Below are 14,499 nucleotides of genomic sequence, written 5' to 3'. Positions count from 1 at the left end.
TAGAAACTTAAATTTGATCTTGCTGTCATTCCAAAATAACGCATACGCCGAGTATGTCAGCTAAAATTATAATTCCTAAAAACTTAATAATTTGTCTTTTTCTTTAAATAAGTCTTAAGTTTTGAAATTAACTAAGAATTTAATATAAAACACTCTTAGACTCTGAGACCCTAACAAATATTAAAAAAAAGGTTCAAAGTTATTAAAGATTGTTTATAACTTATGTATACAGAGGCAACTAAATATGCCCCTAACATCTACGAGTACAGGGTATAAGAAAACATAAATTAATGAAATACCAAAACCGAAAAAAAATTAGAATATATGGCCAAAGTATATATTATTAATGCATATTAATTAACCATTTTCGATACTACACGAAATCAAGACGTATGTTTGTGTGCGTGTTTGTATATATGTGTATGAGGTAGAGGGAGGCAGAATGTCCAAAGTGAGACAACAAGTGAGAATTGGGCAAATTAAGTTGATAAGCGGGGGCGACAAAAAGCTGCGCGCGTCACTTTTTGCGGCGAATTGGCAAAGAGAAACATAGAAAACAAGCCAAATGCTCGGTAGATAGAGAGACGAAAGAAAGAGGAAGATAAAGAGAGAGAGAGAGAGAGACAAGTGATGACGACAACAGAAGGCGGACTTCTACTCATACTTGCCACCCTCTCACTCACTGAACGGAAAGTGCGGGCAGTCCGCGTCGACGGCGACGGCGACGCCAACGACGTGTGGGCAGCAGACGGTTTCCTTCTGATCGGGCGATTTTACATTTTAATGTCCCATTTGGCACACATTTTTCATCGAATTCGATTTATGACGCAAACGAAAAGCTTTTGTGTGCGTGTGTGTGTGTGTGTGAGCAATTGGGGTCACCTTTCCTCCTCCTTATGCCTCTCCTTCACTTTGGCGTCTTCCGTTGAATTTTCCGCTGCTACCCACTCCAACCGAGAAATGCCATTTGAGTGACTCACTGACAAATTTTGAGGTCCCCTCCATCACACGGATTTCCCAGAGTTCTCTTGATTGCAATTTAACCAATTTTATTAATGATCAAACAATGCAAATGTTGTCTGACTCACATTAATTAATAGACGAGAGACTATATACATATCAATTTGTATATCGTGTGGTATATACGAAACATTTAATTCTGTTTACATATGTTCTTCCTCACATAGCCTTCAGACATCAAACTGTGAATGAGCCGTTAACATATACATAGCCAAAAGTCGGCCAATATTTTATACATTTTATGAATAAAGAATAAAAAAAGATGCCATTGTGTAAGATAAAAAGATATAGCGTCATATGATTTTATCATATGACGGACATAAACTTAAAAAACAAACAGCCAAAGCAATTTAAGAGAACATTCCAAAGTCGAGTCTAACCAAAACCATACCTATATATGTACATATATCAAAATTCATTGCCACAAATTCCAAAAATTGTTCAAAATGGAATTTACAATATTATAAAGAGATTGTTCTTAGTAAATCTGATTGCCTTTCATTAACTGATTTTAAATTTTCAACTATCTTAAGGATAGATTGCCATCATCTGATCGATCACAACTTAAAGAATTTGTCTTTTCAGCATTATTTTTGAAAAACTATAGGTTTCGCAACGACTTTTATGTTTGAGAATTGAATTCAATGTTAAATATGTTGCTGGTTAAAATATTGTATATTAAATTTGTTTCAGTTACGCTTTCATATTATTTCGATTAATGGATGCATTTCTCAAAATGCAGTTAATTTAATATGGCATAAATTTGATTTCAGCATTAAGATAATAATACACTTTATCGTTATACACTTGTTCATATATCTCAAACACATTTCATTCTTATATAAATTTCAGAAAAGAAAACAATCTTCTTTAACAGGTCGATTGGAATATTTATGTAATTTATTTAAAAATGCAATTTGCAGTTGTTTCTGTGTTTCTTTTTGATTTTGGCACATGATATAAACGAGTTTGGCAAGCAGCAGCAAATAATTTCTTTCTCTCTCGGTCTCCTCTCTGCTCTCCTCTCTCAGCCTTTTCGTCTGTCTTCTGGCCGCTCATTTGGGCCATAAACAAGATGCAAATTAAATAAATCAACATATAGAAGAATTGTTTATATATATATGTTTTGTATATATATTTCAAATCAACAAATACTACAACTAAAAGGCCCAATAGCAAGTGCCACGTGCCTCGGCAACAACAACAGCTGCTTGGTATTCCCCAATATATAAATAATAAAAAAATAAAAACAAAAACAAGATGAAATTGTACAACAGATTCGGAAACAAAACATCCAAAACAAAGGTGTCAAACAATAAGCACGCCAGCAATTTATGAGAACAAGAAGTAAATCAACTCAAGTTCAAAGACTTTATGAGCGAAATCGATCGATAGAGAAGGTAGGCATCTAAGGAGGGGCAGGGGGACAACTATTAAATAATTAACATAAGATTATATTTAACGATCGATGTTTGACGTCATATCTTCGCCGCAACTAATCCGGCTTTTGTCTTCACTTTGATTTTGGAATCAATCCAAGAACTGTTAACCCACATTGAAGGCCCCATCTCATCTACTGAACTGAACCGAACCGAACCGCACCGCACCAGGCCAAAATGAACGAAACAAAAGACCAAATGTGGGCAGCAGGAAGCCATCAACCTCCATCAAGCAAGTCAGCTCCCTCCCACCTTCTGCATCTGGTATAATTACCATATATGTATCTATGTAACTTGGCGATGCAATCAACTTGAGATCTCTTTTGCAATATACTTATATACATTATATGGATTATGTACGGTTGCACTTATACGGTCTGGCCTGGTTGAAGTTGTTTAGCAGACGCGAGATGGCCAGTTATTAGGAAGATGCTGACACACAAACACACACCCAGAGACCCACACACACACAGAAACACACACCCAGTCACAGTCAAAATGAGATTGCCCTTTTTCAAGAGCCATTTGGACAACAAGGCGACGATGTTGGCTTTATTGAATCATATATATATATGTATGAACGTAGAGATACGTGCCTGGCCAGAAGAATATAATACGAATGGATACAAGTGCGTTTGAGTTTTTTCATTATAGAACTACATGCATTTGGTCTTGATGGCCAAAATCATTTTGGTTATGCTATTTACTTTATTCTAGTACAATTTCTACTATTTAGCATTTCACATATTTACAAGAAGTCGCGTAATTTCTGTTGATTAGACAGCGATAGCCACCAGCAATGACCAGTGACTGCTATTTTGGCCAACTGACGGCATTGTTTTGACCGCAAACTCATTCTGACTGATAGCAAGGCAAAGTCGAAAAGGAATGAAATAATGATAATCGTAATGCCACCAAGCCAGCTGACATTCTAGAGACTAACACAAAAAGGTGTATTATCAGCATCTACACACACACACTTAAGCACGAGCCCTGATAGTGTCCCAAACACACACACATATAAAGTTATTCCAAAATTCATACATATGTATATTCTGCTCTTAGGTGCGCCGGTGTGAGTAATGACTAGATTTAGCTGGATAACAATGGTAATTCCTTGTGATAATGACAATCATAAACAACTAGTCGAGTGGGTGAGCTAAAACCTCCGACTAACTGAGAGTGGGACGCTGTTTGATTTGCGAAATTTTGAATTAGGTTCCGACCAGCTTTGGGTGGTTTTAAATGCGGAATATGTATTAAGCATAATCTATGTCTTTAGTTCTACCAACTGAATTTATTTTGTTTTTAATTTCTTTAATTTATATATGTGTTTATAAACAATTTTAGCGAGTGCCGTGGACTATGATCTTCGAGTCTTTAGTTTATTAACTGTAAAGTAAGTTAGAGAGGTAATGGGTGAAATGTTTTACATGTGACAATCGAGGATGATCTGCCCAATCGGAGTGGCATATCATATCCATCCATGCTGGATCTATCAACTAAACTTAGTTGTGTATGTATGAAAAAAATCTAATACTCAGAGATATCGATAAAATAACTGTGGTTCGATTATTTCGTCATTCAATTTCAAGATTAAGGAAAGATAGTTCCAAGTGGATACGCGAATTAAAGCTGTGATTCGATTTGGCTCCACTAGGTTGACCGGTTCAATTAGGCTTTAGCTCAGTTTTCTTTAACTTGCAATATGCGAGGTTAGAATACTTTAATTTAAAACTTAAGAACACATATTTGCGAACTCCGTATATGTAAATATTTTGAACTAATTACTTAATAAATGGTATGTACATATGTTTGTGTGTATGACTGAATTAATAACAGATATTCCAAAGATAACTTAGTCACTAATAAAAGGTAAAATAAACTGAAATTGCATGAAAAGTCATTATACATACTAGGAATATTTTTAGTCATTGTTCAAGTACACGTTTATCTAAGTTCTTTTAGAAAGTGAAGACCAAAGTTGCATTAAATCTGACAGATATTTAAAATGATAGATGAATACAACGACCTAAAAATACCCTACAGAAAGATATGAATCTGCCTAAACTTTACTATATAGAATATCAAGTACTTTCAATCGATTCTTAGCAAATTTGACTATGGAGCAATGACTTGAATATACTCATTAAAGCTTCATTCGTGTAGAGGGTATTGAAAATGAAATTTAAAACTTGGTTCAAGTCAACCGCAAAAACCGACAGCAACAACTGTTTGTGGATGGATCGTGTGTGTGTGTGTGTGTGTGTGTGTGTGTAGGCATATATGCGTGTGTGTATGGTGAATGTTTGTATGTATTTGTACATAAAACTATAGCAAACACAACAAAACAAAATGCGACAAAATCATTTCCGTTACAACAACAACAGAAACAAGCAACAAGCAGACCAAAAGTAAAAGACTTAATGACTAAACTTGTCAGGCACCAATACACCTACACATCTCACACATACATACATACAAAAGTATAAGTATGTGTGTTTTGTATGTTTGCTGTTCTCTTGATAAAAGAGCAGCAGCACCACCACTGCCAACAACAACAACAACAACAACTACAACAAAGTGACAACAAAGCGAATTGAACTCAATGAACGCACCGAGCGACCGCACACCTGTCTGTAACCTAGGCAACCAAGGGGCAAGGAAATGGGGGGTGGTGTGGAGGAGAGGGCAATAGGACAGGGAACACATTGTCTAAAGTCGTGTGGCGGGTGGTGGAGGCAGGGAGGGTCAAGAAGAGTGTGTATGTGGTAGGCTGCCCAGACAGCTTATCGTAAATGCGTTGCGCATTCTCTTTCCCTTCTTCCTTGTCGCTCTCTCGCTCTCCTTCTCTCTTGGTCTCTTTCACACACACACACACACTTGCTCGCTATCTCTCTTGGAAAACCTTCGAATAATAAAGCACGCAGTTTCCTCTAGAGTTTAATAAAACAAAAAAATACAACGAAAATTATGATATGCTCTACTATATCATAAATAACAATAATCATAATTAAATTGTATAACAATTTATTGTTGTTTTTTCTTCACATTGTTTTTGCACGCTTGGACGCTACTTTAAATTCGCCGCAACGACTTACTAATACATATAATAATATAAACAATGTCTATATACATACGTATGTATGTATAGGAAATTCAGTGGCGGATATGCATATGTATGCTTTCAACTCAAAAGGGGCCACCTTCAATAAGTATTCAAACATTTTAAATACTCTTCCATCCCAATAGTTTTAAAATGAGTTCACAAGATAAGCAGAACTTCACTATATAGACAGAAGATCTGTTCAATAACAGTAATTTGGATGAAAGAATGAAATTTGACTTTCCGTTTTATTCATTTCAGCAAGTGAAGTGAGAAAAAGGGATGCACTTAACAAGGTGTTGAGGTGATTGGGGATTTAATCACTGGTGGAATGGTGTTCCCCCCTAATAGTCGGGCCACTGTTCTTATGTGTCAAGAAGGCAATGCCATAGTCATCGAGATAAGCAAAAACAAGCTGGCAACGCCGCAAACCCAACTCAATGGGGGCTGATCAGCTGCGAAGGCAAAGAATCAGCATCAACTCTCCTCTCTCACTCCGCGGCTCTCATTCGCTTTATGTATTTTTTTTTTCTCATCTTGTGCTGCAACTTTAAATTGCATCTATAGGTTTCTATAAATGCTATCCAAGTACATATATTCCTATATTCATATGTATAGATACTTTTGTATGTGTGCGCTCACTTTTTTTCAGATTTATTTGCTTTAATTTTTAGCATCTACTCTAAAATCTTGTATTATTATAATGATTTTCTTCTTTTTTTTGCCTTTTTGAGGCGTTATGCCTATTATTTGATTTTCGATAATTGTAACACGAGCACTCGGCACTTTTATAAATACATATACATATGCACACTTTTTTTTTCTTATATCGCGTAAGATATTTTCACACCTTGGCACAGACACTCACACTCACATACACACACACACGCACGCACATGTGTATATATGTGTGTGTACAGAACGACAGCAGAAGAAGAATTGAGCACGCGACCGTTGATCGCAAAACGTTTCATTGGCTTTTTTGCAGAAGACCTCAAGACCGCTCACACATCTTCAAGATACTTTTTGCCATTTCTTTACTTATTGCACGCGCCGCAAAACTCTGCCCGAGTATTGTATAATATTATAAAGGAAATTTGATTTTTATATCTCATTTAGTTTCCAATTGAAGTGCAATTTATATTATAAATATATGTATATTTTTGTGTTGTATTTTTCTTATTATTCGTTTCGATCTCGGGCCGCTTTTGTCGTCGCGTTCGTTCACGTCCATACACATTGAATATCTGAGCGATACTGAAAAAGAAGAAGAAAAACAGAAAAGAAATACAAAAAGTATCTCAGCCATATTCGCTGCGTTGGCGGCGGCGGCGACAGTTTGCGGCGAGTTCGCCTAAAATAAACAAAGCAAAAGCACTCAAAGCGTGAGTTGAGTGAGCGGCAAAGGCAATTTGAGTTTGTTTTTTCTCCCTGTAGTTTATCGCGAGCGATTAATGAACTTTGGTGAGAGGGAACAGGGCGCTCTATCTCTACCCTTTTCCCCCGTGTTGTTCTAGCTCTTGCTCCTGCTCTCTGCCTGTGTTTCTTTCTTGTTCTTGGTCACTTTTAACATTGTTTATTCTTTTTAGTAATAGTTTTTATTCTCTCATTTCATATGCAGTCGTATTCGCATTCATGTATGTACATATATTCGTGTTCGACTTGTTGATAGCGTCAGATTTTCTTATCAGCTCTAGCAAATGTGTGTGTGTTTGTATGTATGTATTAGTGCGTATCTATGTGTGATTTACATTGTTTTTGTTGCTTTCAACTTGGCCATGGCCCTAATTGTTTGCCCTAATGAAAAAAAAGGCAAAACGAGCTTTGTGCAACAAGTGAAATGCTTTGGATAAGCTTTTATTCGATCAAATATTGTAAATACGATATAATGATCTCCAAAAGAAATGGGGCTCCGACTTAATAAGACTTAAATTGGAGAGCTATCTAAGAACTATCACTTGTCCAAACATTATTTTCCAGCTATTTTGTAAGTATGAGCCCTAATTACTGTTTGTTGCCTCAAATAGACTACTTTATTTAAGTCTATAACTTTTGTCATTATGATAATCATTTAAAAATGATTCTGAATTTATTTATCCTGAATATAACTGACACACAGGCCGTATACGTACTAGAAAATTGCGTATACGCAGTGTGCGTCAGCTGAACTAACAGCTTTCAGGATAGTGCTCGGATGATCTGATTCAGAAATGAAGTAAGTAAGTCGTCTCGCCGACTTAGGTATACCATACACCAGTAAAGCAAATATTTCAACTTTATTAAACAAATGCATTTTCACATGCTTTTTACAAGCATATCTTAGTATCTCGCTCACTCAATCATACGAGCACCCTAGCGCCCCCACCAGCCAACGGCCAACTCCGGCCTTATGGAAAAACGTTTATATGCATAACTCGACTGTTTTTTGTCCGATTTTGATCAAATTTAGTATTTTGCTAGATATTAGTATTAAATTTAAGTGTGCCAAATTTGATTGCATAAGGTAAAAAGATACGGGAGATAATCAAGTTTTTTAAATTACGGGGGCGGAAAAGGGCGTGGCAAAATTTTTACACATACAAAATGTGTGCATTTACTAAGCGAATATACATACCAAATATGGTGTCTCTAGCTGGAATAGTTTTTGAGATAAACGCTTTTTTTAAATTGCGGGGGCGGAAAGGGGCGTGGCAAAAATTTGAAATAAACTTGATCACTCTACATACTACACGAGTCTACGTACCAAATTTGGTGGCTCTAGCTCTTACAGTCTCCGAGATCTAGGTGTTCATACGGACAGACGGATAGACGGACGGACGGACAGACGGACAGACGGACAGACGGACGGACAGACGGACATGGCTAGATCGACTCGGTTGTTGATCCTGATCAAGAATATATATACTTTGTGGGGTCGGAGATGCTTCCTTCTGCCTGTTACATACATTTTGGCGACTTTAATATACCATTTCACCCTATGGGTGTATGGTATAAAAAAAAACAAAATGTATCTATATATAATATTCTGCTCGGTAGTTTAAGTTAAGTAATTACAAGTTCAAATTTTTGATCCGCTCTACACAAAACATTTGCAGGGGAATGACTCAAAATGCACCGTTAGTTAAGGTGTCTCTCAAAAGAATGTGATAAACTTTTCGATAAACTTTTGCCATGCAAAGCCAAAGCTTTTTGACTTTGCAAAAGCTTCTTAAGCCATTTACGATATTCGCTTTAACTTTTGCTCTTCGCCAAGTCGCCGGTAGTAGAAGAGAGAGATAAAAAAATGTTGACTCAAATTTGTACAGCTCATGCCAAAGCGGAAACGGAAATGTCGGTGTGAGTGCAAACGTTTGAGCTTGTCTGCATTTGCAAATGCAGTGTATGTGTCTTTGTGTGTGTGTTTGCGTGTGTCTCATCACTCTAACAACTTTGGCTTCCTGCCTGTGAATGTGTTGACAAAGCGTGCGATAGTCTGCCATAAGACATTTTAGTCTCGACTCTATTACAAAGCGATTTTAGTCTGGCTTTACTGTACTTGCCACGCGACGACAACCATAAATTGTGTAAAGTTCTCTAGCCACTCGAATGGTTGGTTGGTTGGTTGGCTTGTTTGTTTGCCCCGCTGTTTGTTTGGCCGTTTGTTTGAAATTAATTAAAACTTTATGTGATTGTTTTGCCGTATCACAAGTTTTGGCCTAACTCCAGACCCCTCGCCACCAGTTGCCACATAGTTTTCACTAGAGAACAATACATACATATAGATATCTATATACGTTTATTATATCACTCGGCTTAATGCTTTATTGTTTATCTTCAATTTGATTGCCATCGTTTGCAAATTATTTTCTCGATAAGTTGAAAATACATTCTGTTCAAGAGAAAATCCATTAAATATTCAAAACACTTTTCGCTGTCAATTACAAATGTATTTTAAAGGTAACAGTCCTCAATTGAGTTTAATATTCGACCGTTGTACATGGGACCAGACATCAGCGAACTTATCTTTGTGTCTGCACATTAATATTTGATGGCAAACATCTCGCTAATGACTGGAAAAGGCTCAACAGGCAAAACAACAACAACACCAACAAAAAGAGAATAAAGAACAAAGTAACAAATCAGACAAATGGCAATCATTTTGCACGGTCTTTGTCTTTGTCGTCGTCTTTCTCTGTAAACGAGCTAAAAACAATGCCAAGGATTATGCACACAGGAAAACAGTGTGAAGGACTTCCAATTCGAAGACATTGAACTCTTAAATGCCACAATTTTCAATCAATTTTTTCTGTAAATTAATGTACTAGAAGATTTTTGAATAACGTTTACACTGTGGCAAGAATGTGTAAAAGTCAAAGCAGAAGTTTCCGAATTATAAATTCGTATATATGTACATAAGTAATTTGGCTTTCCCCGAAATAGTATTTCGATATAAGGCTCTGAGAAACAGTCTTCTTTAAAGGTTTATATATATAATTTTCTTAATATATATTAGTTTTTTTGTGCACTTACCAATTTTGCGACGGGCACGCCATAAAACGGGCGGAGTAGCACTATTTGGAGATGATGCCATTTTCTAAAATCAAATCTGAAATAACAAACGAGAAAGAGAGAGAGAGAAAAAATCAAATTAAATTCATTTCAATTGAAATTGTTTGTATTGATTTAAAATTGAAATTCCAATGAAAAACTATTATTTCAATTTCAACTTCATGTTCAAAATTTAATTCACTGATTGTTCAATATTCGGTGGAAAAACCCTAAGGCAAATACATATCCGCAAAAGTTTTCATGTTGCCGCGCCTTCGAATTGCCAAAATACAGAAAGAAGAGAAACAAAAAAAAAAAAAAATAACTAGCGATAACAAAAAAAAATTACAAATGTTCGTACATCCGCCAGCAAAAACCCAAATCTACCCAAAACAAAATGTATATGAATGACAGAGTTGATTAATGGAACCAGCAGTCAAAGTAACATCATTAGACTATTTATGAATGTCCGACAGAAATATGCAAAATTAGCATAACATACAAGACACAAAAAAAAAAAAACAAGAGGGTGAATAAACACGAAACAAGAGTATAATTTATTACTTTTCATAAAAGATTTGTAGTTGGCGAATTTTGCTGAAAACAGAAAAGAAGGTTCAACTAGGGAAAACTTTAAGCGCGAATGAACCTTAAAGTGGCCTAGAAAGTAAAACAAAGTGATTCGGACAAGAAATAATATATAAACAATGAAACATAAAGCCGATTTTTTCTTCGATTTTTTAATCGTGTTTCATGTTGCTCCAGTTTCAAGTCGAAGGACACGCCCCAAGTCCGAGTATAGTTTTATATTATCAGAATGTATAAGTTCAACTTTATTTCAACTTCACTATTATTAAAAAGGAGAGAAAACTTTCTTATTAAATATCGAGACATATAAGAAATGCAAATTTTTTGGTCGTTTCTTCAAGAAAAATCAAGTGTTAGCCTTTTAAGATGTATAATATAATTCCAAGTAATGAATTCTCTGACATTTTCTTTAAGAACAAACAAAGTTTTAAGTAAAATTTGAAGAATTTTCTGAGGAATATTTTGTATACATTTTGAATAAGCACCAAAATTTCGGATATTGGAGAAAATATGTAACTAATGGATAATAGAAACGCAACATTGTCTGACTTATACCTGCTAAATGAGGTCATCTTTGTCCGCAAAAGTATACCAAAAGCAGCCCAAGTATTCCCTCTTAAAGGGGGTAGAACATATTTAGAAATGTCCCCTGGAAAAAAAAATTATCCTGGAAGAATTATCTATAGGCAAATATATATAGGTGACAAGGCCTACGAAAGGATACAAGGGACAAAGTTTCCTAAGGGAACATAAATGAATTTAAATAAACAATTTAAAACTTGCCAAAGAATAAACTTTAGGTCTGTCAATGAAATCGGGCTTAGGATTTTTTTACTTTTTAAGAGCTTTAAATAATAATCCATATATACTAATCCATATAAAATTGTATCAAGTTCAGCCTTTTGATTAAAAGGTTAAAAAAATGCTAAGCCAAAATTCATTGTCTGACCTAGAGTTTGTTCTTTGACAGCTTTCAAATTTCTCAAAGTGTAAATAGTGGATGTGTTTAACTTAGAGAAAACGGTAAAATCCAATTGTTATCATTAGTCTTTGATAAAATTTATTATGCATAGAACAGAAAAGCAAATCGAAGCACATTAAACACCTCTTATCTAGTTATTGAGCTCTATAGAGATTGGCAAGAAACGCAAACAACTGAAATTCTTTATGAATGAATCGAAACGATTTCTACATATCAAAAGACTTGAATAAATTTCATAAATTTCTAAAGCGAATCGTTTGCCAATATCATTTAAAATTATGAACCATTAAATTTTCGAAATTTTTCCTTCTTTCAATTTGATGGTCTTTGTCACGCATTCCTCTCCTCTCTCTCTCTCTCTCTTTGTTAATGTCTTCTTGCCTTGGCCTCACATGTTTGCGTTTCGGGGTCTTATCAACTTGAAGCTTGATGAGTCCACATTTCTTATCACTAACAACAGCTACAAATGACAGCGACCTTGACTTTTTATCACATAATTGCGGCAGTTGTAGCAGTCGTCCACTCAAAAATCGCCGTCAAACCGAATCGATGTCAATGAACTAGGCATTGAAATTTCTCAAGATTTCATTTCTTTCAATATACTAAATTTCAATTAAAATGTATTCAAACATACTGCCTACGACCATTCCAAGCACGTGCCGAATATGGTTTACTATTATGGGAAATTCAATTGAAATGATTCTTTAAAAATTTAATTGAAATCTGACAATTTTCGAAAAGGAAACTATGACATGATATGTTTGGACAACTATCTGCTGATGCTTTAGAAGGGAAAACAAATATTTCCGCTTTAATCTCTGTCGCCATCTCCCTCTATCGCGGCCTCTCTCTCTCTGTCTCACTCTTTCTAGCCCGATTCTGTGATTTTGAGCACGTTCAGATTATAACTCTCTGATAAGGTTCAAAACACACACGCAGAAAGCTATAAAGTTAATCCCGCCGCTGCTAATGGCTACGATTCGGCCATGTGATGCATTCGAATGATAATGCCCGATTGTAGTTGCTGTAATTTCTTAAATTTATTTATTGCCATGGCGCCCCCTTGTCGATGTGTCGATCAAATGTCTGTGATTAGGCGGAGATGCCCAAGAGGGGCATCGGGGCAGGAGCTTGCCCTGGACAGGCAGCATTCTGCTCCCTGCTCTGGCCCCCGTTTCGGTTGCAGTTCGATTATTACTGCGCACGTTGTTTGCTTTGAGCATATGCAATTAGTGGTTACAGTAAACAGCGAAACAAGCCAACAAGACAATAGAAAAACGAAATGCAAATAGCCAGAAAATGTACAAAATGAAAACTCATTAGATAACTAACTCTCACATGGCTGGCGAGAAGTTTCATAAGGCGGTAAACTGTAACTGCGCATAAGCAACTATTAACAACGTGGCCCATTGTCGTCGATCTTAATGGGTTTCTAACAGTTAAACGAAAACCCATGTACGGCAGGTAGCTGCTATGGCTAATGCACGTGTTTAACTTGCAAACATTAAAAGAATACTAAACAAAATAGTCGAACCTCTTATGGTTACAGCGCCAATTCCCTCACATGGTTTCCGGTTTTACAAGTACATAGAATTGAATTTTATTTAATCTCATTATCGATAGATTTAAATGTTCAAATTGATTCACTCGATAAAGTCTGAAGGCTAACAAAATTAAAGTTGAATCATCAATGGCTTCTTTAATCTATCTCCTTCTTTTTCACTATTCCAGAATCAAGTTGATATCCATTGAGCCGACTAGGACGACAATCATTAAGCAGGATGAACGATCTTGCTTCCATTTCAGAAGAAAGTGGACACCAGAGTTGCCTCTTTTATTGGTCATCGATATCACTGCTAGTAAATATAATAGATAGCGCTAAAATTTTATTGGTATGATGTAAGTATACATTTATTCTTCTACGATCCGATTTAATGAACTTTTTAATGCTTCTTAAAGTAACAATCTATTTGACTACTTTTTGTTACTTCCCTTTGGCAAAGGTCAAACTTAAATGTGGATAACAACGTTAAAATTCAACAACACTTCCAGAACATGTTTCTACTCAGAACTGTGTGTAGTCATCCACATAGACCTCAACTTCTTTGTCATTCGGTACCGCTCCAGGCTAAAGACCCATGACAATGTATTGACCACCAATCTACTGGACTACAGCATCCAGACTAGAAATGTGTCCCCATTGACCTGCTCTTTAGACCAAAAACGGATTGGTTTGATTTGACCCCGAATCACTCTACACTAAGTTCTCAATATAAGTTGAAGTAGAACCCAATTGAATCGATGCAAGATCGTAATGTAAATCTACTTTTGTCGTCCATTTGACAAAAGGAATTCATCGGTCGTTATAACCTTTCAAATGATTAGATTGACTCGTCCAAAGCAGATTAATTTTGTTGTTACATTTAGGATGATCCCCAATTATACCCTTGATAACACTTTCTACGTGTTCTGCTAACTGTGTCAAATAAGAAGCCTTTCGAACTGGAATAGAGATTCTCTGTAGACCTGTTTATCTTTATTTCGAGAATAAAGTTATCTTTTTTAACAAATATAATTATTAAACGGTGCATCAACCATCTCCCAATACATAAAGTATTTATTCTTGATAATCATGATAACACGAATACATAAAGCCATGTCAGTCTGTCTATCTGAATCAACTTGTTTTAGAATCTTAAGAGTACAATGAATTGTATATTTAGGACTTAGCCGACTCAAACAAGTATTTAATGATAGTTCGATATGAACAATCCGACAGGAATTCAGTTTCAAAACCAAAAACTTCCTTTCTGTTTAAGCTATTGTCAATCAGCCAA

The 14,499-nt window shown here is 35.8% G+C and overlaps 1 protein-coding gene across 1 annotated transcript in view; it reads right to left on the bottom strand.

The window, feature by feature from the left end:
• The window catches only part of LOC6644057 (dual 3',5'-cyclic-AMP and -GMP phosphodiesterase 11), a 55,085-nt gene that overhangs the window by 30,548 nt on the left and 10,038 nt on the right, over positions 1–14,499 (bottom strand). Inside the window, exon 2 of the mRNA XM_023176791.2 lies at positions 10,075–10,150. Coding sequence (XP_023032559.1) covers positions 10,075–10,135 — 61 coding nt within the window. The 5' untranslated portion in view covers positions 10,136–10,150. The remainder of the gene's footprint in view (positions 1–10,074; positions 10,151–14,499) is intronic.

Source organism: Drosophila willistoni (genome assembly GCF_018902025.1).
Source record: "Drosophila willistoni isolate 14030-0811.24 chromosome 2R unlocalized genomic scaffold, UCI_dwil_1.1 Seg167, whole genome shotgun sequence".
NCBI classification, from domain to species: Eukaryota; Metazoa; Arthropoda; class Insecta; order Diptera; family Drosophilidae; genus Drosophila; species Drosophila willistoni.
The sequence above is the reverse complement of the archived record's forward strand: the minus strand, read 5'-3'. Positions and strand labels throughout refer to the sequence as shown.